General features: G+C 48.0%; 1 protein-coding gene across 1 annotated transcript in view; it reads left to right on the forward strand.

Annotated features, from left to right (window-relative positions):
• FXYD1 (FXYD domain containing ion transport regulator 1) overlaps window positions 1-24,804 on the forward strand; it is a 66,419-nt gene that overhangs the window by 26,354 nt on the left and 15,261 nt on the right. The window contains exons 2-4 of the mRNA XM_068241788.1: window positions 1,329-1,390; window positions 9,525-9,563; window positions 14,406-14,480. Coding sequence (XP_068097889.1) covers window positions 1,336-1,390; window positions 9,525-9,563; window positions 14,406-14,480 — 169 coding nt within the window. The 5' untranslated portion in view covers window positions 1,329-1,335. The remainder of the gene's footprint in view (window positions 1-1,328; window positions 1,391-9,524; window positions 9,564-14,405; window positions 14,481-24,804) is intronic.

Genomic DNA, 24,804 nt, shown 5'->3' on the forward strand with positions numbered 1-24,804 from the left:
AAACAGTCTAATGCCTTTATAAAGTGGTACACACCTAATAGTAATTACAGTGGGATGCGAAAGTTTGGGCAACCTTGTTAATCGTCATGATTTTCCTGTATAAATCGTTGGTTGTTACGATAAAAAAAATTGCACACTTATTGCACACTTTCTGTAAATCCAATAAACTTCATTTCACTTCTAAAATATCACTGTGTGTCTCCTATATGATATATTTAATTGATATTTTTTATAGTAAGAACCAACGATTTATGCAGGAAAATCATGACGATTAACAAGGTTGTCCAAACTTTCGCATCCCACTGTATAGGCAATGTTTGTATGTGGATTTGGTAAAGCCTAGCTCACATTATGAATTGGCCAGCGCTTTCACAAGCGTTTTTGTGCGCAAAATTTTCTAGCGATTCCCGGCGTTTCCTGAGCATTGGGCAAATTTGTGTAAGCTCTTTTCTAAGCACTTTTGATGAGCGATGACGGTTTTCACTTCCTGGCGTTAGTCAGGAAGTGAACTTTTTGACCCAGAAAAGAATAAATACAATGTTTTTATTCCTAAAAGCGCTCGGGAAAACGCTATGCAAAGTGCTTTCTCAATCGCTTAGCGATTTCCCTATACCTTCCATTGAGCCAAAGCACTCAGGAAATGGTACAGGCATCGCTTTGGTAAGCGGAAAGCAATCGAAACGCGCAGATGTAAACAATCATTGCACAAGAGCTTTTAGGGTGATTTTCAAAATGGTTGGCCCTTAAAGTGAACCAGAGATGAAGCATCCTCATGTATTTTACCATATATATCAGTGGGAACATTAGAGAAAAACACCTACCCTGCTCTCTGCTTCATCTTTCACTGCTCAGCCTGCTTGTTATCAGCCCTGATAAAATCCCTGACTGAGCATTCATTCTGGCTTTGTTCAGGAATCATTATAGCTCAGTCTGTCTTCTCTGATGTCTTTTCAAGCCCAAGCCTGCCCCCTTCTGGCTCTGGTATAATGAGTCAGCTATAATGATTCCTGAGCAAAGCCAGAGTGAATGCTCAGTCGGGGATTTTATCAGGGCTGATAACAAGCAGGCTGAGCAGTGAAGGATGAAGCAGAGAGCAAGGTAATTATTTATGTATCCTTTGTAGACCTATTTGGAGAAAGAACATAATTCCTGTGTATCATTTATCAATTTGTTAATGGTGCCAGCAAAATCATTTCATTTTGATTGGTGGGGGGGGATTGGGAGAGGGGAGGGTGGAATAAAAAATCCTCGTCCGGGGCACTAAAATGACCAGAAACGAGTGACACCCCCTTCCGACCCTCTTACGTGTGTGTTTTTCCCCCCCACAGCCCAGCGATGGAGACTGCGCTCTTCCTTGTGTGCTGCTCCGCTGTAATCAGGACGGCGTTTGGTATGTGGTAAAGTCGTTCTTTCATCAATTAAAAGATCGTTTGTCGTTCACAACAAACGATCGTAGTCGTATGTGTGTCCGTAGCTTTATACTTTTATTTCAGACCCTGAACAAGCATGCAGCAGATTAGTGATGGTCAAGTAGATGCAAATAACTTCGAGTTGATGCAGATATATGCAAATTTGTATGCAAATTTATACAGCTTAAAAATGAACCAATCAAATCCCGCTGAGGTAAAATTTGATTGGTTTATTTTCAAGCCCCATACATTTGCATAAACATTGACTTTACTTGACCATCACTACAGCAGATCAGGTACTCTGACTCAGCTTTTATTGGATTAGTCATATGCTTGATCCAGGGTTTTGACTCGCAGCTGGTTCATGCGCATAAGAGCACTACTGTCCGCGACATTATCGGCGGTAATAACGAGAGAACAGAGCTCCCCTAGAGGACAGCAAGGGCACCCACACACCTTATGGGGCTGAAGGAAGTCCCAGGTAAGTATAAATACACAACTATTCCCATCTCAGGTACACTTTAAACAATGCCAGTTGTGTGTATGAATCAAATAAAATAAGACCAGTTGCCTGACTCTCCTGCTGATCCTGTGTCTCTAATACTTTCAGCTGCAGCCCCTGAACAAGCATGCAGATCAGGTGCTCTGACTGAAGTCAGACTAGCTGCGTGCTTGTTTCAGGTGTGTGATTCAGCCACTACTGCAGCCAAAGAGATCAGCAGCACTGCCAGGCAACTGGTATTGTTTAACCAGCTGAGCGGTCTGGACGAGCTCAGCTCGTCCAACACCGCCAGCGGCTGCCGCTCAGGCCCTGCTGGGCCGATTTTAATGAAATAAAAAGCAGCACACGCAGCCGGCACTTTGCCAGCCGCGTGTGCTGCCTGATCGCCGCCGCTCTGCGGCGATTCGCCGCGAGCAGCGGCGAAAGAGGGTCCCCCCAGCCGCCTGAGCCCAGCGTAGCCGGAACAAAAAGTTCCGGCCAGCGCTAAGGGCTGGATCGGAGGCGGCTGACGTCACGACGTCGGCTGACGTCCATGACGTCACTCCGCTCGTCGCTATGGCGACGATATAAGCAAAACAAGGAAGGCCGCTCATTGCGGCCTTCCTTGTTTATTCTGGGCGCCGGAGGCGATCGGAAGATCGCCTCCGGAGCGCCCTCTAGTGGGCTTTCATGCAGCCAACTTTCAGTTGGCTGCATGAAATAGTTTTTTTTTTATTTAAAAAAAACCCTCCCGCAGCCACCCTGGCGATTTAATCAGAACGCCAGGGTGGTTAAAGGACAACTGAAGTGAGAAATATATGGAGACTGCCATATTTCCTTTTATACAATACCAGTTGCCTGGCAGCCCTGCTGCTCTATTTGGCTGCAGTAGTGTCTGAATAATGCCAGAAACAAGCATGCAGCTAATCTTTCAGATTTGGTTATAATGTCAGAATCACCTGATCTGCTGCATGCTAGTTCAGGGTTTATGGCTAAAAGTATTAAGCCGCATCTATACGCGTAGATGCGGCGGCGATGTTCCTTATCAATCGAGCCGCTAATGCGGCTCGATTGATAAGATCCGACAGGACGGATCTCCCCACCGCCGATTCCTTGCTCGCTCCCCGCGAGGGGACGATGGCAGGAAATCGAGCGGAAGATAAGCGGCGCCGGCGGGGACGAGCGGGGAATCGAATCCGGCGCACGTGCAGCGAGTGGGGACGCGGCGGGTACACGCGGGGATGCGGAAGAGGCGATCCGGCGGCTAATTTAGCCGCCGGATCGGAGCCTCATGTACTTGTGTAGATGAGGCTTTAGAGGCAGAGGATTAGCAGGATAGCCAGGCAACTGGTATTGCTTAAAAGGGAATAAATATGGCAGCCTCCATATCCCTCGTGCTTCAGTTGCCCTTTAAGGGCCTGTTTCCACTGCAGCCGCACGCGTCTGCGAGACGTGTGGCGGTACTTCCGGATCTGCGGTTAACACTGACGAATCCGGCTATGGGATTCGCAGCCTCCCACACAACTTCGGATGGAAAAGCCGGCCGAATCACTAGCGTAAGCTCCATTACTCCCTATGGCAGAGTTACCCCGTGCGATTCGCCCGCGGGAAACTCTGCGGATTCGGCCCGGTTTCCGCAGTAGAGGAAAGAGGCCCTAAAAGGAAACAGCCATATCCCTCTCAGTTTAGGTTCCCTTAAAGGACAACTGTAGTGAGAGTTATATGGAGGCTGCCATATTTATTTCGTTTTAAGCAATACCAGTTCCCTGGCTATCCTTCTGATCCTTTGTATCTGAAGCTTAACCACTTGAGGACCCACCCTTTATCCCCCCCTTAAGGACCAGCGCTGTTTTAGCTGATCTGTGCTGGGTGGGCTCTGCAGCCCCCAGCACAGATCAGGGTGCAGGCAGAGCGACCAGATCGCCCTCCTTTTTTCCCCACTAGGGGGATGATGTGCTGGGGGGGTCTGATCGCTCCTGCCTGCCGGGTGTTGCAGGGGGGGGGCACCTCAAAGCCCCCCTCCGCGGCGAAATCCCCCCCCCCCTCCCTCTCCTACCTGGCCCCCCTGGTGATCCGGGCTGCACAGGACGCTATCCGTCCTGTGCAGCCAGTGACAGGCTGTCCCCTGTCACATGGCGGCGATCCCCAGCCGCTGATTGGCCGGGGATCGCCGATCTGCCTTACGGAGCTGCTGCGCAGCAGCGCCGTACAATGTAAACAAAGCGGATTATTTCCGCTTGTGTTTACATTTAGCCTGCGAGCCGCGATAGGCGGCCCGCAGGCTATTCACAGAGCCCGCCGCCGTGAATTGACAGGAAGCAGCCTTTTGCGCGAGCGGCTGCTTCCTGATTAATTAGCCTGCAGCCGGCGACGCAGAACTGCGTCGCTGGTCCTGCAGCTGCCACTTTGCCGACGCACGGTATAAGCGTGCGGTCGGCAAGTGGTTAAGACCCTGAACAAGCATATAAGGGGTTTCTGACATTTTTGTCAAATTTGACTAGATTAGCTGCATGCTTGTTTCTGGTGTGATTTGGACACTACTGCAGCCAAATAGACCAGCGTGACTGCTAGGCAACTTGTATTGCTTAGAAGGAAATAAATATGGCAGCCTCCATATAACTCTTACTACAGTTGTCCTGAAAAAGCCCTCAAACCCCACACACAATGGCAGATATCTGAAGGCTCAGAAGTCACTTGACATCTAATTACCCCCTTTTTTTTTCTTATTTTTCTCCAGCAAATTCATCTGCAAAAAATTAGCAGCTTACATGAATCATATTTCAGGACAGCAAATTGTTTAAGGAGCCAAAACTAAAGAGAGGCCACTAATTTCCTGTTGGCCGGCCTCTCCCCGCAAGGGGGGAGGGGGGGCATTCAAACAACGCTTTCAGTAATGAGGCCCAGTGCACACCAAAAACCTCTAGCAGATCCGGAAACCGCTAGAGGTTTTTGTAGCAGATTTTCAGAGCGATTTTAGGCATGTTTAGGGCCCATTCACACTTGCTGATCGCAAAGCGATTTTGCAAGCGTTTTGCTCTGGCAGTTTTTGGCGATTATCACCAAAAAAAATCACCATTCACACCTGGCAATTTTTTAGCAATCGCGTTTTGCGCTTCTATAGCACTAAAACGCGATCGCTGGGAAATCGCCTGAAAATGGTGCAGGCTACGCGTTTGCGTTTAGCGTTTTTGGGCGATTTGTGGAGATTAGCGCAAATCGCCCAAATGAGAACGGGCCCATAGACTTTTATTACCCTAGCGCTTTGAAAAGCACTAGCGTTTGAGCGTTTTGCCGAAATCGCCGGCAAAAATGCTCAAGTGTGAATGGGGCCTTAGAGAGGTTTTCTAAAAAGGCCTAGCGGTTTTTGGAGCATTTTTGTGTAGCAGATGTCAGATATTGTTACAGTAAAGTTGTTACTGAACAGCTTCTGTAACAAAAACGCCTGGCAAACCGCTCTAATCTAGCGGTTTTCAGAGCGGTTTTCCACTTTCCTATACTTTAACATTGAGAAACGCCTCAGAAATCAAAAAAATGCTGCAGCCCCCGAGTTTGTGTTTGTGGAAAAAAAACGACCCGCTCTGGTGTGCACCAGCCCATTGAAATATATTAGCCAAGTGGTTTTTAAACAGCTCGCGTTTTTAAAAACGCTCCAGAACAGCTTTCGTGGGCACCAGCCCTGAGTGGGTTTTCTGAACAGCCAGACATTACACAGGAGATTCTCCTGCAGCTCCAGCTGGCTCTATGATTGCCCAATGCAAAGTTCAGACAGATCAGGTTATGTACAAAGGTCAGATGGACAATGGCCCAGGCAGTGGTGGCACTACACTGAAGCATGCTGGGGCACTGGCCCCGCCTGGAAATCACTCCCCCTTAGTGCAACCCCCCTCCTCTCAGCAACCTAGATTCACAGTGGTTAAATGCATGACGCAAACATTAAAATGTATGTGAATCGCAATGGAGACTGGACATAGACTTTAACCTCCTTGGCGGTATTGACGAGCTCAGCTCGTCCATGACCACTGGAGGACGCTGATTTTTATAATTTTTTTTGTAAAACACGCAGCAAGCACTTTGCTTGCTGCGTGTTGTGAACGATCGCTGCCGATGCGCCGCTACCCGCCGCGTAAGGCCCCCCCGCCTCCCGAGACCCCTGTGCCAATCAGTGCCAGGCAGCGCTGAGGGGTGGATCGGGACTCATCACGATCGTCGTCATGGCAACGGGGGAAGCCCTAAAGGAAATCCTGTTCAGGGCGACCAGACTTCCCCCCCTTTTTTCCCCCACTAGGGGGATGACCTGCTGGAGGGGTCTGATCGCCGCCGCTCTATATGGCCGAGCGGGGGGGTCTCCTCAAAGCCCCCCCCCCCCTGCAGCGCAACAGCGCAATTCCTCCCTCCCTCTCCTTCCCTCCCTCCCCTTCGCTCCTGTGCCGCCTCTGATAGGCTTCAGCCTATCACACGGCGGCGATCCCCGGCCAATCAGAGGCCGGGAATCACCAATCTCCTTTAATGCGCAGCAGCGCCGTATTGATGTAAAAGCGGGGATTTCTTCCCCGCGTGTTTACAATTAGCCTGCAAGCCGCGATCGGAGGCTCGCAGGCTGTTCACGGAGACACCCTCGAACGAGCATCTGTTTCCATGCAAAACCACAAACGACCAGCTGCCACCTATCGGCATTAGCTGGTCGTTAAGTGGTTAAAGGATACCCGAGGTGACATGTGACATGATGAGATAGACATGGGTATGTACAGTGCCTAGCACACAAATAACTATACTGTGTTCCTTTTTTTCTTTCTCTGCCAGAAAGAGTTAAATATCAGGTATGTAAGTGGCTGACTCAGTCCTGACTCAGACAGGAAGTGACTACAGTGTGACCCTCACTGATAAGAAATTCCAACTATAAAACACTTTCCTAGCAGAAAATGGCTTCTGAGAGCAAGAAAGAGGTAAAAAAGGGAATTTCTTATCAGTGAGGGTCACACTGTAGTCACTTCCTGTCTGAGTCAGGACTGAGTCAGCCACTTACATACCTGATATTTAACTCTTTCAGGCAGAGAAAGTAAAAAAAGGACCACAGCATAGTTATTTGTGTGCTAGGCACTGTACATACACATGTCTAGCTCATCATGTCACATGTCACTTCGGGTATCCTTTAAGAAGCATTAAGTGTTAAGAGCCCTTAGGTTGCGCTCGCAGTGATTAGTTACGTTGCGTCATGACGGAGGTTTTTTAATGGAGAATAACACAGCAATGAAAAGTCGGTGCGACGTTCACAGTGCATGCGGTGCGATGCGCGTCAACGTGGCACGCAAAATAATGCAGATCCTGCTCTGCGTTTATGAAAATTATTTGTTGATGCGCTTAATGTTAATCTGTGATAACGCTGGCATGTTTGAATTTTTGCGCTGCGTCACACTACGTTGTAGCCATTGCACATGCGCACATCTGTTTTTAAATGGGCGGGGCTTTATACTCTCAAATGTGTGACACAAATGGCGCACATCTATGATGCAATTTTTATTCCTATGCCTCCGTTACATCACTTCCCACCGCAACCACATTACTTGCTACTTTGCGTTGCGTTTTAGATTCCTTTTGTAGCAACGCAACGTGCGTTGGCACTGTGAACGTAGCCTGAGGCTCTGGTCATTTACGTTGCATAATAATTCTCAATCTCACTATAGTGTTACAGCGCCACCTGGAGGACAGAGGGAGAACTGCAGCGCTGGATCCCAGGGAGGTGAGTGAGTGCTGGGCTGCTGCAGAACTCCATAGCAGCATGATTTTTTTCCAGGCTTTAGGATCTAAAAGCCTGCAAAAAAACTTCACCGCTTTTAGACCCTGAAATCCAGAAAGAACCACAACGCCAAGGGGGTTAATACAAAGCCTGCATGCAGCAAGTTAGAATAATGCGATCCGTTACAACACAGTACTGTGAACAGGCCCATAAAGTTGTATGGGTAGTGAGCTGACATGCAGAATTATTCTGTGAGCACGATGAACTAACCTTAAAGAGACTCTGAAGCGAGATCACTTTTCACCTTAGAGGCCTGGAACCCACTGAAATCAGCAAACGCGAAACGCTACCGCTAGCGTTTTGTCTGAGCGGTTTGCAAGCGGATTCATGCGCGTTTTCGGTCGCGTTTTGCAACATTGTATTTGTTTGCTCAGCGGTTGCGTAGCGTTTTGCGTTTCGCGTTTTTATCCTGATTGGTCCTGTGAATTATTTTTCATTTTGTTACAGTGTGTTGAACCGCAAAACGCTAGCAAAACCGCTCAGTTTAGGTTTTACTGAGCGTTTCCGCTAGCGTTTCAATACTTTACATTGAAGCGCTAACGCTCCCAAAATGCTGCAGGTCCTGCGTTTGCGTTTCTGGGAAACGCAAACGCTCCTGTGGAAGTTGCCCCATCCATTAACATTAGCCCAGCGTTTTGGCAAAGTGCTAGCGTATCGCAGCGCTGCCAAAACGCTGCCAAAAGCGCTCCTGTGGGTTCCAGCTCATATTCAACATGGGCATGTTTGCCCCAGCTAAAACGCTGCCATCCTGCAGCAGAATGAGGGGTCTTTACCCCCCAAATCCCCTTCGTGGTGCCCAGGGAGCGCTTCCTGTTGAGGCAGAGCTAATGGCTGTAGCTCTGCCTCTCAGCGCGTCTATCAGCGCTGGTCGCCGCCTCTCCCCGCTCCTCTCAGTCTTCCTTCACTGAGAGGGGCGGGGAGAGGCGGAGATCCGCCAGGTGATAGACGCACTGAGAGGCAGAGCTACAGCCATTAGCTCTGCCTCAACAGGAAGCGCTCCCCGGGCACCACGAAGGGTATTTGGGGGGTAAAGACCCCTCGTTCTGCTGCGGGATAGCGGCGTTTTAGCTGGGGCAAACATGCCCATGTTGAATATAAGGTGAAAAGTGATTTTTTAATCTCGCTTCAGAGTCTCTTTAATGGTGCCCATACATGGTACAATTTTCCCTTTTTTTTAATATTTAATTATTCTGTTCGAAAATAAAGATTTCTCCAACATATCCGCTCGGATTTTTATTGAAAAAATTACCAAAAAAAAAAACAACAACAAATGGAACAATTGTTTGTTTTTCTTGATCCTAAAAAGAGATTATCTTCAACTTTCATTTAATTCGATGCCTTTGGTTGAATTAAAGGGGAAAATGAAATGTTTTTATTGTACCGTGTATGGCCACCATAATACTACCCAGAAAGCATTAGCCAGTTAGGAAGTTGGACGTTACAAAAATGGCTACAGTCCCTCCAGGACTTGATAAAGGCAGCAGTTGGCCAGAGCTGTATTCATTGCCACATATTGATGTCAGTGACCAGCTATTAGCCGTGTGTCAGGTGAACGCACAACAGGCTCATTCCCAGCGCTTTACCGGCACGAGCGGGTCACCACCTAGCCACGTCAACTGACCCGTTAAAAAAGCTATTAAACCGCTTTCCAGTCCAAATCCTCCATTCATAGAACCTTGCGGAGTTTGGGGTCAGATCTGCAACAACGGGGTAAACGTAATTTCCCGCTGCTAGCAGCCGGTACTCTGTCAGGAGCCGTGAAGGGGTTAAAGTGCTTTATATTGGAAATATTGTTTGTTGGCAGGCTGGTTTCATTAACATCCAACCTCTGTCTTGTCAGGATCTGATGCGGAGGAACAGCACGATCCCTTCTACTATGGTAAGACTGTCATTAGTATTATTATTATTAACTTTATTTATAAAGTGCTTACATATTATGCATTAGTGATGAGCACAAATTTCATGTAGACCTAATTTCGCTTCAAAATTCACAATAACCATGCCAAAATCGTAATGCAAAAATCTTAATTAATTTTGCCTGTAATTGTAATTATTCGTAATTTTGCATACATTTTCGTGTAATTTTCGCATAATTTTGTGCCGACTTACAAGATCTATAAGATCTTTTTGAGATTTTTTTTTTTGACTAGTGCCCACTATTCTCTGAAGCGAGTCTTAAAGCATGTAATTACTGTAAAGCACTATAGATAGTGCATCCCCGCTGGCAAAACAAGGGGTTTATACCCCCTCCGAATCTCCTCTGCAAAGTCAGGGGAGCACTTCCTGATGAGGCAGAGCTTAGGGCTGTAGCTCTGCCTCCATGCGCGTCAATCCCCACTGATCGCCACCTCTCCCCGCCCCTCTCAATCTGCCTTCACAGAGAGGGGTGGGGGAGAGGCGGAGATCCGCGGGAGATTGACGCGCATGGAGGCAGAGCTGCAGCTCAAAGCTCTGCCTCCTCGGGCAGCAAAATCCACGACCAGACATTTATCTGCAGATCTGACAATCATCTGCAGATCTGAAGATCCATCCTGGTGGATCTGATCTGCAGATGAATGTCAGTTAAACAAGGTGTGTATGATGATCTGCAGATATCATAGACTATGAATGAAATTTGCAGGAACGGATATTTTGCAGGAAGTGATCTTTTGCAGATACAGATCTGTTGCATGTGTGCAGCATCTTTGGGATTTTTATCTGATGGGGAGTTCAGCTCAATAGAATAGACTGTGTAGAGTATGGCTCTCATGCTACATGAAAGGGGGTAAAATTGGTCTGTGAGCTTTCATTTTCCAAAGACTTTTATCTGCTGTGTGTACCCACCTTTACACTCTTACTACGGTGAGAGAATCGTGTTATATATAGGAGAGATGTGAGCTTATGTTTGGGCTGCTGCTACTGACTGTTAAGTTGTAGGGATGGTCAATGAGAATGTAGGTACATGTACGCCATCGGTGAGTCTGGCGCACAGTGAGCAGAATTAGGCTGTTATCTCTCAAATTCCCGGCAATACTATTTCCCCTCCGAGTCATAGCAACTGGGAGGGAGAAGTAATTTGCGTTCCGGTGATCGCGGGGAGCGCACTATAGCACTATAACGGTGGCCAGGTGCTACGCAGCCATTGCTGGGTGCTGAAAGCACCTCTTTCGCAATGATACAAATCATTACAACTTGTATGCAAACTGAATGCATGTTGTATGCAGATCAAAATATGGTAATATGCACTACCTGGCACCCATCCTCATGTGAACCCTCCACTGTAGGTGTCTAATCCTACCCCCCCCCCCCCTACAAGTACCTAAAAATAACCCCCCCCCCCTTACCTAATGCCTTATCCCTCCCTGTAAGTGCCTAGCCTTAACCTCATCCCTCCCCACCTTTGCATGGAGGAAGCCCTGCTACACATGGGGAAGACTGTTCCATGGTGGATACGATGGGGGCTGGGCTGCTGCACACGGAATCATGAAAGGGCAGAGAAAAGGGGCTGCTGCACATGGGCAGACTGGGGCTGCTATATGTAAAAGTGTGTGTGTGTGTGTGTGAGTGTGTGTGTGTGTGTGTGGGGGGGGGGGGGGGAGGGGGGGGGGGTGGCACAAAAGAGTTATCCCACAGTTGGGTGGGAAGCACATGTCCAGCTCTGATTGGATTACTCAGCCTCACTCCAGGGCCACTTTTACACTCCGTTGCAGCAGAAACCTATTCCATAGACATTATGTTTTCAGCTTTAGGTTTTGGGTGGTGCTGGCAAGAGCTGGAAGCTCAGATTTTTATTGCAGACACCCACTGGGAAGAGTTCTCTCTCGTCTGTTCCAGAAAAATAGAGACACAGCTCATCCCATCCTGCAAATCGTTCCCGCGTGAGTCTTTCCATCTGCAAACATTTCCCCACATCTGTGAAGCCCTTCCAGAGAAAGTCCTGCCAGCAGCTCTGTCAGGATCCATAAAATTCCCACACATGGTCCGCAGTCCCCTCACTGACCACCAGGAGGAGAGATGCCCCTCACTGACCACCGGGAGGAGAGATGCCCCTCACTGACCACCGGGAGGAGAGATGCCCCTCACTGACCACCGGGAGGAGAGATGCCCCTCACTGACAACCGGGAGGAGAGATGCCCCTCACTGACCACCGGGAGGAGAGATGCCCCTCACTTACCACCGGGAGGAGACATGCCCCCTCACTGACCACCGGGAGGAGAGATGCCCCTCACTAACCACCGGGAGGAGAGATGCCCCTCACTGACCACCGGTTGGAGACATGCCCCCTCACTGACCACCGGGAGGAGAGATGGCCCTCACTGACCACCGGGAGGAGAGATGCCCCTCACTGACCACCGGGAGGAGAGATGCCCCTCACTGACCACCGGGAGGAGAGATGCCCCTCACTGACCACCGGGAGGAGAGATGCCCCTCACTGACCACCGGGAGGAGAGATGCCCCTCACTGACCACCGGGAGGAGAGATGCCCCTCACTGACCACCGGGAGGAGAGATGCCCCTCACTGACCACCGGGAGGAGACATGCCCCCTCACTGACCACCGGGAGGAGAGATGCCCCTTACTGACCACCGGGAGGAGAGATGCCCCTCACTGACCACCGGGAGGAGAGATGCCCCTCACTGTCCACCGGGAGGAGAGATGCCCCTCACTGACCACCGGGAGGAGACATGCCCCCTCACTGACCACCGGGAGGAGAGATGCCCCTCACTGACCACCAGGAGGAGAGATGCCCCTCACTGACCACCGGGAGGAGAGATGCCCCTCACTGACCACCGGGAGGAGAGATGCCCCTCACTGACCACCGGGAGGAGAGATGCCCCTCACTGACCACCGGGAGGAGAGATGCTCCTCACTGACCACTGGGAGGAGAGATGCCCCTCACTGACCACCGGGAGGAGAGATGCTCCTCACTGACCACTGGCAGGAGAGATGCCCCTCACTGACCACCGGGAGGAGAGATGCCCCTCACTGACCACCGGTAGGAGACATGCCCCCTCACTGACCACCGGGAGGAGTCATGCCCCCTCATTGACCACCGGGAGGAGAGATGCCCCTCACTGACCACCGGGAGGAGACATGCCCCCTCACTGACCACCGGGAGGAGTCATGCCCCCTCACTGACCACCGGGAGGAGAGATGCCCCTCACTGACCACCGGGAGGAGACATGCCCCCTCACTGACCACCGGGAGGAGAGATGCCCCCTCACTGACCACCGGGAGGAGACATGCCCCCTCACTGACCACCGGGAGGAGAGATGCCCCCTCACTGACCACCGGGAGAAGAGATGCCCCTCACTGACCACCGGGAGGAAACATGACCCCTCACTGACCACCGGGAGGAGAGATGTCACCGGGCCCATGAGGATGCCATCCACTGAGTCCCCTGTCATCAGGGCTGACTCATGTTGACCAATCAGATTCAGGCATGCTTAAAGAGGATCTGAGGGTTTGGTTGCTTTTCACAGAGATAATGGAACTGAATTCTATGAAGATCACTTTGAAGAAAGCAATGTAGCAGATTTAGCCTGTTTTAGGCCTCTCTTCCACGGATGGCTGAACTGCTTTTTGTTGAGCAAGCCTGGCTGCCGGCCACAAGCACCATTCAGGTGTGGTTACATGCAGCGGAACGGCAGCGTTTGGTAACATTTTATACGGTTTACCCAGCAGCGAAATAAGTCTCGTGTCACGCCTAGTATGGCAGCCTCCATACCTGTCACTCATACTCACCTACCCTATTGCCAATCAGGCTCCATCTACATTATCTGTCTCTGATACTCACCTGCCCTCTGTTCCTGCCCTACTGCCAGTTTGGCTGCATCTAACTTACCTGCCACTCATACTCACCTGCCCTCTGCTCCTGCCCTACTGCCATTCTGACTCCATCTAACTTACCTGCCACTCATACTCACCTGCCCTCTGCTCCTGCCCTACTGCCATTCTGACTCCATCTACCTTATCTGCCACTCATACTCACCTGCCCTCTGCTCCTGCCCTACTGCCAGTCTGACTCCATCTAACTTACCTGCAACTGATACTTACCTGCCCTCTGTTCCTACCCTACTGCCATTCTGACTCCATCTAACTTACCTGCCACTCATACTCACCTGCCCTCTGTTCCTGCCCTACTGCCATTCTGACTCCAGCCACCTTACCTGCCACTCATACTCACCTGCCCTCTGTTCCTGCCCTACTGCCACTCTGACTCCAGCCACCTTACCTGCACTCATACTCACCTTCCCTCTGTCCCTGCCTTACTGCCATTCTGACACCATCTACCTTATCTGCCACTCATACTTACCTGCCCTCTGTTCCTGCCCTACTGGCATTCCATCACCAGTCACCTTACCTGCTACTCATACTCACCTGCCTTCTGTTCCAACCATACTGGCATTCAGGTTCCATCTACCTTACCTTCCTCTCCTACTCACCTGCCCTCTGCTCCTGCCCTACTGCCATTTGGACGGGAGCAGCTGACAGGTGGTGAATTCACCGCCTGTCAGCTGCTCATGATAAAGAGACCAAAGAAGTGTTGCAGGAGTAATTTTTTTTCTATTTTGCAAAGGCTGTAACTTTTTTTTTTTTAATCTATATACAACGTTATTTAAAATATGGTTACAAAAAAGTCTGAGCTTGGACCTTAACATAGTGATAATATTACTGTATGTGATTTCAGCCTATTGTGGAGTTACAAGTATGACAACCGCTGCTGTCTCTTCTCCCCCCAGACTACAAGACCCTGAGGATCGGCGGTCTGGTTTTTGCCGGAGTCCTCTTCATTCTGGGAATTCTCATCATCCTGAGTGAGTGATAGGTTGGTGGCAGGAGGGGGGTGGCGGTGGCCGCGCGCGTTGGCGTCTGTCACCGGAGACAGGCACAGATGAGGGCTGAGATATTCTGTGCTCTGGCTTTGGTGGGTACTTAGCTTATAACACAGATCCTGATAAAGCCACAGTGCTAAGAACTACTGCTGAGTTGACTGTTCCATGCTGCGGGTGTTCGTGGCCTTCTCGGTCGGAAGTCCAGCATGCGTACAAGCATTACAGATTATTAAATGACAGAGACCCATAAGTGCTTTGGTTCCCTCCTTTCCCCACCCATCAGAAGGGTATATCTAAAGAGGTGCGCACAAATTTGGGTGCCAGATCTGCCAGCTCCCGGTAGTGTTTGAGACCTAAGGCCACGTTCACAATATGAAACGCGGATGGCCGTGCGATCGGAACGCAATGTGTACAAACGCACACCATCTGTGTTTGCATGCGTTGCGTGGCTGGGGACCACTATACTGAATGGGTCAGCATGCGTTTTGTTAGAAAATACATGCAGCATGCGTTCGCGGACCGCACTGGTCCGGAGCGCATGCAGTGTCAACATCAGACAGTGCAGTCTATGCACTTCTGATGTCGTGTGTTTCTGCCTCCCGCGCGTGTTGCCGAAATACGGACGACGCGTGCAGTGTGAACGGGACCTTAGTGTCCCCTCCGTTGTTCTGCTGTCACCCCAATAAAAGGCTGAGACACGCAGTATGGAGCATGCGCAGTCCAAGCTGCACGCCTCTTCGATTGCGCTCCCGTGGCCTTGAGCATTCTGCGCATGTGCAGTTATGAAAGACTTATAACTGCACATGTGCTGAACACTACCCGGGAGTGGAGGCACGATTAAGGAGGTGCGTGGCCGGGACAGCGCATGCGCCACAAGGATTGACAGGGGCGGGTTGCAGGCTTTAATTTTGGTGACAGCAGAACAAGAGAGGGGGTACAAAATACACTGAGGGACCTCAAAGACTATGGGGGTGCTGAAAGAAGACTCAGGTCAGTGAAAGTCAACTTTTTACTTCAATCTCAGGTGTACTTGAGACCAAGTTTTACACTAGATTTGTGCATCACACTGCAGATATGAGCCTTATATGACCTTGCGCCACTGTGCAACGACAGGGTCATATACATGGGCCCGCCCCCCCGGCTAGTGATCTAATCCCTGCTGGGCAGGAAGTAGGATACTGGGATTCCTGTAGGTCCGTGCATGCACGCTGCGTCGCACCACGCTCCCATCGCGCACACTGCCTGCGTCTCCTATTGACTTGCATTACTGCATAATCCATACGGCAGGCAGGAGTCATCCAAAGTGGTGCAAAGATTTGTAGACCATCCCTATTCAGTGGGCAGAAGGCTCTTCTGTACAGTGCCCTGCCCCCAGGTTGGCTTGAGGGGGGCCCAGTGATTTCTAGTTACACCATTGCTTTGTGGCCCGTTTTACGCTTGCCTTAGAAATCTGCATTGCATTACCTTACTTTGCCACAAGGTAAAGCAAAGGCAATGGAACCCGATTGGCTGCCGAGCTGCCGCAAAATCAACAGCGCGTTACCGTCGGACTTACACTGCGGTGCCACAGCGGTGGAAGCTATGTAAGTCGATGGGCGATGCAAGAATTTAAAACATGCGCAGAACGACGGTAATACGAGAGGGAAACCCGGGAATACCAGTGAGGTACTTCCTGTCCAGCAGAGAGTATGTAACTGGGCGAGGGGAAGGGGCGGCGCTATGCATGTGACCCTGCCGCCGCACTCTGCAGCAGGGTCATACGATTATCATTTTGTGTGTTACGGTGCAATGCGACAGGGGCAGGGCACCAAACACAAAGCACCGGCCAGGTCTAAAAACCAGCCTTAAAGGATACCCGAGGTGACATGTGACATGATAATATAGACTTGTGTGTGTACAGTGCCTAGCACACAAATAACTATGCTGTGTTCCTTTTTTTCTTTTTTCTCCCTGAAAGAGTTAAATATCAGGTATGTAAGTGGCTGACTCAATCCTGACTCAGACAGGAAGCGACTACAGTGTGACCCTCACTGATAAGAAATTACAACTATAAAACACTTTCCTAGCAGAAAATGGCTTCTGAGAACAGGAAAGAGAAAAAAAGGGACAATAGTTCATAGATTTTAGCTGTGTCATACAGTACGTCAAGGAATGTGTCATTGAGCAAAAACAATAAAACAGTAAAAACTGAAAAAGTAGATGTAAACATAAAATAAAAATGTGGAATATCTTAAAAAGTCATTTTTAGGAGAAGGTAGATAGATACAACTGTTTATTTCAATAGTTTTTCTTTTTTTTTGCCTTGGGTGTCCTTTAAGGTTCATAATTAATTAATTGGGACCCAGAAGAAGAGAAACATTATGCCCAAAGCAGTTATTTCCACAAATGTATACTGTGTACTCCAGTGGTCCTCAAACTAAGGCCCGCGGGCCGAATGTGGCCAACTGAAGCTTTTTTACAGGCCCCCTACACACAAAATGTATTATAGATGCAGTCAGCTACATCATTTAAATATTGGTGGTCTGCATATAGAATGAAGCCAGAAAGCAGTAATTCGCTGGTTTCCAATCAAATTCCACATCAGGTGACACTGCTGTACAATTGGAACGCACGTTGTCACCTGGGTATGCTTCACTGTCTGGAGCACAAAGACTTCTACATCATTTTATGTATACTCCGGCCCCCAGCAGTCTGAGGTATGTGGACCCGGCCCCCGACCCAAAACGTTTGGGGACCCCTGGTGTACTCAAAGGAATCCATATGTGCAGTCTCACTAAATAGTTTATACTTTGCCAAAATTGTTCTCACCAAAATCACTTTCATGGCTGTTTTTTCTTCCTTTTGAGCTTTTTGCAGTGAGTTTGTCTCCCGTGTTTATTGCAGTTGTCAGTTTTATTTATACAATGTATCGTTTGGTGTCGGATTGCGTAAACTATGAGCTGTATAATAAACACAGAAAAGCATTAATATATCCTGGGCTAGAGAGGTCGCCAGAAAGAGGAAGAAAGATTATAAATAAGGGCAGAAGATCCCCCATCGTGAAGCGGGACCTGTCAGCAGACCGCCATTTTTATCCAAAATCTTCCGAAGCTGTGGCCACTCCCACCTGCGTTGCTGCAGCCCGCCCAGCTTAGTATCTGCCTATTAGGGCGTGGCTACCGAGCTGGAGGCGATAGGTGGGAGTGGCACCAGCTTCAGTATACTTTCGGAAAAAACGCTATGGCGGTTTTGCCGATGGGGTGGGTGTGGAACCTTCCAATAATCAATGGGTGAGCGGTTGAGTTATTGCCACTGACAACTGCCAATCGTGGCAGCTCTAACATTTTATATTACTGGCTCTCTGTTTTTTAACTACTTGCTGACCGCGTCACGCCGATGAGCGTGGCGGCAGCCACAGGACCGCCTAACGCCGATTGGCGTGCGCATCTCCACTTAGTAGGCAGAGCTCCACCCCGCTGTCTTTTATTGCCGTACAGCGCTGAAAAGCCTATGACAGCCGATCACGCTGATTGGCTGGCGAGGGAGGGAGGGATATAAAATAAATACAAAAAAAGCACAATTATTCGAAAATAAAACAAATAAATATTGATAAAAAAACAAACATCTGGGAAGCGCGATTAGACCCCACCAACAGAGAACTCTGTTGGTGGGGAGAAAAGGGGGGGGAATCACTTGTGTGCTGACATGTGACATGTGCGGCCCTGCAGCGAGTCCCTTAAAGCTGCAGTGGCCTAATTAGTAAAAAACGGCCTGGTCTTTAGGGGGGTTTAAAGAGAAACTCCGACCAAGAATTGAACTTTATCCCAATCAAGAAGTTTTAAATCAGGATGATACCATTTATTGGCTAACTAAAAAGAATAAGAATAAGCAAGCTTTCGGCCTTGCAGCCTTCGTCGGGCTTACAATCCTGTATGCTTGCAAGCTGATGGTACAGACAGCTTTATACATGCAACATCAAAAGGGAAAACATGGATTTTTTTTTCAAGCATAAATACATGTCATTAAGATGTCTTAAGTGAAACAGAACATCTAAATGGGGTGGGAGGTGGGTAGCAGAGATAAGGATCCTTGTTTACACCATGCTCACAGACCTGGGAGTTGGACTGAAACAGAGGTATCATAAATTCTGAGTTCACAAGTTTAGCTACAGTGGTGTGAAAAACTATTTGCCCCCTTCCTGATTTCTTATTCTTTTGCATGTTTGTCACACTTAAATGTTTCTGCTCATCAAAAACCGTTAACTATTAGTCAAAGATAACATAATTGAACACAAAATGCAGTTTTAAATGATGTTTTTTATTATTTAGTGAGAAAAAAAACCTCAAAACCTACATGGCCCTGTGTGAAAAAGAAATTGCCCCCTGAACCTAATAACTGGTTGGGCCACCCTTAGCAGCAATAACTGCAATCAAGTGTTTGCGATAACTTGCAATGAGTCTTTTACAGCGCTCTGGAGGAATTTTGGCCCACTCATCTTTGCAGAATTGTTGTAATTCAGCTTTATTTGAGGGTTTTCTAGCATGAACCGCCTTTTTAAGGTCATGCCACAACATCTCAATAGGATTCAGGTCAGGACTTTGACTAGGCCTCTCCAAAGTCTTCATTTTGTTTTTCTTCAGCCATTCAGAGGTGGATTTGCTGGTGTCTTTTGGGTCATTGTCCTGCTGCAGCACCCAAGATCGCTTCAGCTTGAGTTGACGAACAGATGGCTGGACATTCTCCTTCAGGATTTTTTGGCAGACAGTAGAATTCATGGTTCCATCTATCACAGCATGCCTTCCAGGTCCTGAAGCAGCAAACCAACCCCAGACCATCACACTACCACCACCATATTTTACTGTTGGTATGATGTTCTTCTGCTGAAACGCTGTGTTACTTCTACGCCAGATGTAACGGGACACGCACGCACCTTCCAAAAAGTTCAACTTTTGTCTCGTCGGTCCACAAGGTATTTTCCCAAAAGTCTTGGCAATCATTGAGATGTTTTTTTAGCAAAATTGAGACGAGCCTTAATGTTCTTTTTGCTTAAAAGTGGTTTGCGCCTTGGATATCTGCCATGCAGGCCGTTTTTGCCCAGTCTCTTTCTTATGGTGGAGTCGTGAACACTGACCTTAATTGAGGCAAGTGAGGCCTGCAGTTCTTTAGATGTTGTCCTGGGGTCTTTTGTGGCCTCTCGGATGAGTTTTCTCTGCGCTCATGGGGTAATTTTGGTCGGCCGGCCACTCCAGGGAAGGTTCATCACTGTTCCATGTGTTTGCCATTTGTGGATAATGGCTCTCACTGTGGTTTGCTGGAGTCCCAAAGCTTTAGAAATGGCTTTATAACCTTTACCAGACTGATAGATTTCAATTACAGTACTTTTGTTCTCATTTGTTCCTGAATTTCTTTGGATCTTGGCATGATGTCTAGCTTTTGAGGTGCTTTTGGTCTACTTCTCTGTGTCAGATAGCTCCTATTTAAGTGATTTCTTGGTTGAAACAGGTGTGGCAGTAATCAGGCCTGGGGGTGACTACAGAAATTGAACTCAGGTGTAATAAACCACCTTTAAGTTATTTTTTAACAAGGGGGGGGCAATCACTTTTTCACACAGAGCCATGTAGATTTGGAGTTTTTTTTCCTCACTAAATAATAAAAACCATCATTTAAAACTGCATTTTGTGTTCAGTTAGGTCATCTTTGACTAATAGTTAACGGTTTTTGATGAGCAGAAACATTTAAGTTTGATTAACATGCAAAAGAATAAGAAATCAGGAAGGGGGCAAATAGTTTTTCACACCACTGTATATAGGCTGAGAAAGAGTTTAAATATCATCAGCCTCATACCAATATAAAAAGTTTTTGTCCTTATTCAAGCCCTTCTCCACTGCTTTGAACCAATTTATACATTTTGTTTCTGCTATTAATCGATCATTTGACGTTTTGAAGCCACCCTTCAGGGCAGTGACCCGAAGATCATACATGCTGTGACCTTTGAAACTAAAGTGTGTAGCAACTGGGAGTTCAGATTTGGTATCGTTAATAGTGTGCCTGTGTCCATTCATACGTTTGCGCAGAGTTTGGCCAATTTTTTTCCACGTACACAACATTGGGGCATTTAGCACACATGATCAGATATACCAGATTGGTGGACCCACAGGAAAATGTACCTTGTACTCTGTACTCCTGTTGTGAACCTGGTATCGTTACCCTGTCAGTGAGGTAAATGTGTCTGCAGGTCCCACATCTTTTTTGTCGGCAGGGTGATGTTCTGTTTTGTTGAGGCCTATTCAAAGAACTCCTGACAATCATCTGTTTTAGATTGTGTGGTTGCCGATATGACAAGAGTGGGAGGTTTAGGGAATATCTTTCTCAGTCTATGATCCTTAGGCCCCGTTCAGACTGCAGAACGCGGACCGCAACGCATGCGGACTGCAACGCGTACGAACGCATGCCATCCGCGTTCGTATGCGTTGCGTGGCTGATCCCATCACTGAAAAGTGAATGGGACAGCCACGCGTTTTTACAAAAAATGCGTGCAGCATGCGTTCCCGGACCGCACAGGTCCGGAACGCATGCAGTGTGAACATCAGACATTGCACTGCATGCAATGTCTGATGTCGTGCGTGTCAGCCACCTGCACGCGTTTCCAAAACGCGGCTGGAAACGCGTGCAGTGTGAACGGGGCCTTACTGCTACTATTATCCCAGTCAGCAGCTGATTCTCCATTTTACATGAGACATCGATCCCTTTTCACAAACAGACCATCAGGGGGCGCTGTATGGCTGATATTGTGGTGAAACCCCTCCCACAAGAAACTCTGAGGACTGTGGTACTCCTGGCAGTTTCCTGTCTGTGAACCTTGCTGCATTGTGGGAAATAGCTGTTTACAGCTGTTTCCAACTGCCAAAAAAGCATGCAGCAGCTACATCACCTGCCAACAGTAAAAATGTCACCATGTCATAAATGTAAATCGGGGAGAGGAAAGATTTTACAATGGGCAAACATTGACTAAATCATTTATACATAATTATTGTAAAAATGAAGCACTTTTTTTTACTACATTATTTTCACTGGAGTTCCTCTTTAACACTGTGGTCCTCAAGTGGTTAATTTTGTCCCTCTTTCAAGTCGAGCTGAAGTCTAATAATTGAAATGCCACAACATGTAACCAAAGCTGGACATACTGTACACATTATACCATTTTTTTAAAATAAATTAGAGTTTTAAAGTAGACCTGAACTCTTGCACAGGACAGAAGGGAAACATAGAGGAATGCACCCTGTATATATTTAGAGAGTTTAGCCTGTCTAATTCCCCCTCATCGGTGACTAATCACAACTGTAATTTGATCTCTCAGCTGTGTCATCTCAGGAATCTCTGCTGCCATGGCAGAGCAGCTAATTTATGAACACAGGATGTTAACCCAATGTCTGCTTCCATGAAAGCAGGAAGTAGTCACACTGCAGATTTATTGCAGGATTTGTATCAGCTTTAACAAATAAATATTTTTCTTTAATAGTTGTTAAGCTGTTGCTTAACTTTTATAGCTGAAAGGAAGTTCTGAGGTCTTAGGCCCGCTTTAAAGAGAAACTCCGACCAAGAATTGAACCTTATCCCAATCAGTAGCTGATACCCCCTTTTCATGAGAAATCTATTCCTTTTCACAAACAGACCATCAGGGGGCGCTGTATGACTGATATTGTGGTGAAACCCCTCCCACAAGAAACAAGAAAAGTACGTACTTTTGGCAGTTTCCTGTCTGTGAACCTTGTTGCATTCTGGGATATAGCTGTTTACAGCTGTTTCCAACTGCCAAAAACCATGCAGCAGCTACATCACCTGCCAACAGTAAAATGTTCACTGGAGTTCCTCTTCAAGGTGCCCAATAACGGTACAATATTTTCCTTAGACGTGATCATTTAATGGATTTTAAGGATCGTAAGTAATCGGAAGGTAATTATCATTTTTTTCCAATTATCTGGCTGATTAGGGCATTTTCACTTTCACATTCGATCGTAAAATCCAACATTCGAATTGCCTAAATTCTGCATCCAACCTACCATAGAATTTTCACATTGATTTTCTTCGCATACTGTACAAGTTGATCCACCCTCCATCCCTCCCACCCCAGCCGTCACACACTGATTGTTAGAGGCACCCCAGGGCCCCCCACACCTTAACCACTTGCCGACCAAGTGATTTCCCATTGATCTGTGCTGGGTGGGCTCTTCAGCCCCCAGCACAGATCGTGTTGCAGGCAGGGCGATCAGACTTCCCACCCCTTTTTTCCACACTAGGGGGATGTCCTGCTGGGGGGGGGGTCTGATCGCCGCCGCTCTGCTGTGCCTTGCGGGGGGGGGGGGGGGGGCTCCTCAAAGCCCCCCTCCGCAGCTCTATTCCCCCCTCCCTCTCCTTCCCTCCCTCTCCCTGGCTCTGTGGGCGGTACAGGACGGCGATACGTCCTGTACCGCCTCTGATAGGCTTCAGCCTATCAGACGGCGGCGATCCCCCCCGGCCTATCAGAGGCTGGGGGTTGCCGATCTCCTTTACGGCGCTGCTGCGCCGTAAAGAGTAAACACCAGGGATTTCTTCCCCGCGTGTTTACATTTCGCCTGCGAGCCGCGATCGGAGGCTCGCAGGCAGTTCACGGAGACACCCTCCGTGAACTGACATGGAAACCCGCAGACAACCAGTTTATGCCAATCGGCATTAGCTGGTCGTCAAGAGGTTAAAGGACACCCGAAGCGAAAATAAACTAACTAAATAAATGATTGTATCTATCTTCCTTCTCCTAAAAATAACTTTTTAAGATATTCCACAGTTTTATGTTATGTTTAAATTTACTTTTTAAGTTTTTTAACTGTTTTATTGTTTTTGCTCAAGGACACATTCATTGAAGTATGCCAGAGCTAAAATCTATGAACTATTGGGATGCTTTTTATCTCTTTCCTGCTCTCAGAAACCATTTTCTGCCAGGAAAGTGTTTTATAGTTGGGGTTTCTTATCAGTGATGGTCACACTGTAGTCACTTCCTGTCTGAGTCAGGACTGAGTCAGCCACTTACATACCTGATATTTAACTCTTTCAGGCAGAGAAAGAAAGAAAAAGGAAAACAGCCTAGTTATTTATGTGCTAAGCACTGTACATACCTAAGCACTGTACATGTCTATCTCATCATGTCACACGTCACTTCGGGTATCCTTTAAAGTGAACCTAAAGCCAGGCAGGAGGCCGCAATAGCAGCATAGGGGGCGATATACAGGCTGGGAACGCGAACAATCACTCACGTTCCCATGCCTGTCGGCCGGTGACGGCCAAACCGGAAGTGTTCGCCGGCGGGTCCTGGAGCGTCAGAGCGGGGCTGCGAGGGCACCGATCGGCTGCAGGGGGCTGAGGGAAGCCCCAGGTGAGTTCATCTCATTTTTTTTTGCCTGGCTTTATGTTCACTTTAAAGGGCAACTGTAATGAGAGGGATATGGCGGCTGCCATATTTATTTCCTTTTAAACAATGCAGAATTCCTGTCTGTCCTGCTGCTCCTCTGCCTCTAATACTTTTAGGCCCTGTTCAGACTATGTGAGTTCCTAGCCGTTTTTACAGAACGCATACAGAAAGATTTTACGCATAGAAACGGCTACTAATGTTTTCTAATGGCCTCGTTCACATGTATGCGTATGAGACGCATACGTTTCTCATCCGCATTGCTGCACGCAGTTCTATGTGTCACGCCCAGAAACGGACTCTATGAAAGTCTATGGACGTGTATCAAAAACGCATACTATTGCGTTTTAGCGTATGTTTCCCTCTGCGGTTCCCATCGTTTTTTTCCCCAGGGTCACGTGTGTGTGCAAAACGCAATAGAAAACGCATTCGAACGCAAGAAAAACGCATGCGTTTTTCAACTTGCATTTCTTTGAATTTATACGCATTCTACAAACGCTGACAGTCTGAACAGGGCCTAAGCCACAGCCCCTGAACAAGCATGTTGCAGATCAGGTGTTTCTGACATTATTGTCAGATCTGACAAGATTAGCCGCATGCTTGTTTCAGTTGTTGTTCAAAATACTGCTGCAGCAAAATAGATCAGCAGGATAGCCAGGCAACCGGTATTATTTAAAAGGAAATACATATGGCAGCCTCCATATGCTTCTCATTTCAGTTGTCCTTTAAGGCTGCTTTCACAGTGGGACGTTACAGGCGCACGTTAGAGCAGCCTGTAACGCAGCCCCACCGCACAGTAATGAAAAATCAATGGGCTGTTCACAGTGCCCACGTTGCGTTACAGTGTAACGCTGCACGTTAAGTGAAAGAACTGCATGCAGTACGTTA

The sequence above is a fragment of the Hyperolius riggenbachi genome, chromosome 6, assembly GCF_040937935.1.
Source record: "Hyperolius riggenbachi isolate aHypRig1 chromosome 6, aHypRig1.pri, whole genome shotgun sequence".
NCBI classification, from domain to species: domain Eukaryota; kingdom Metazoa; phylum Chordata; class Amphibia; order Anura; family Hyperoliidae; genus Hyperolius; species Hyperolius riggenbachi.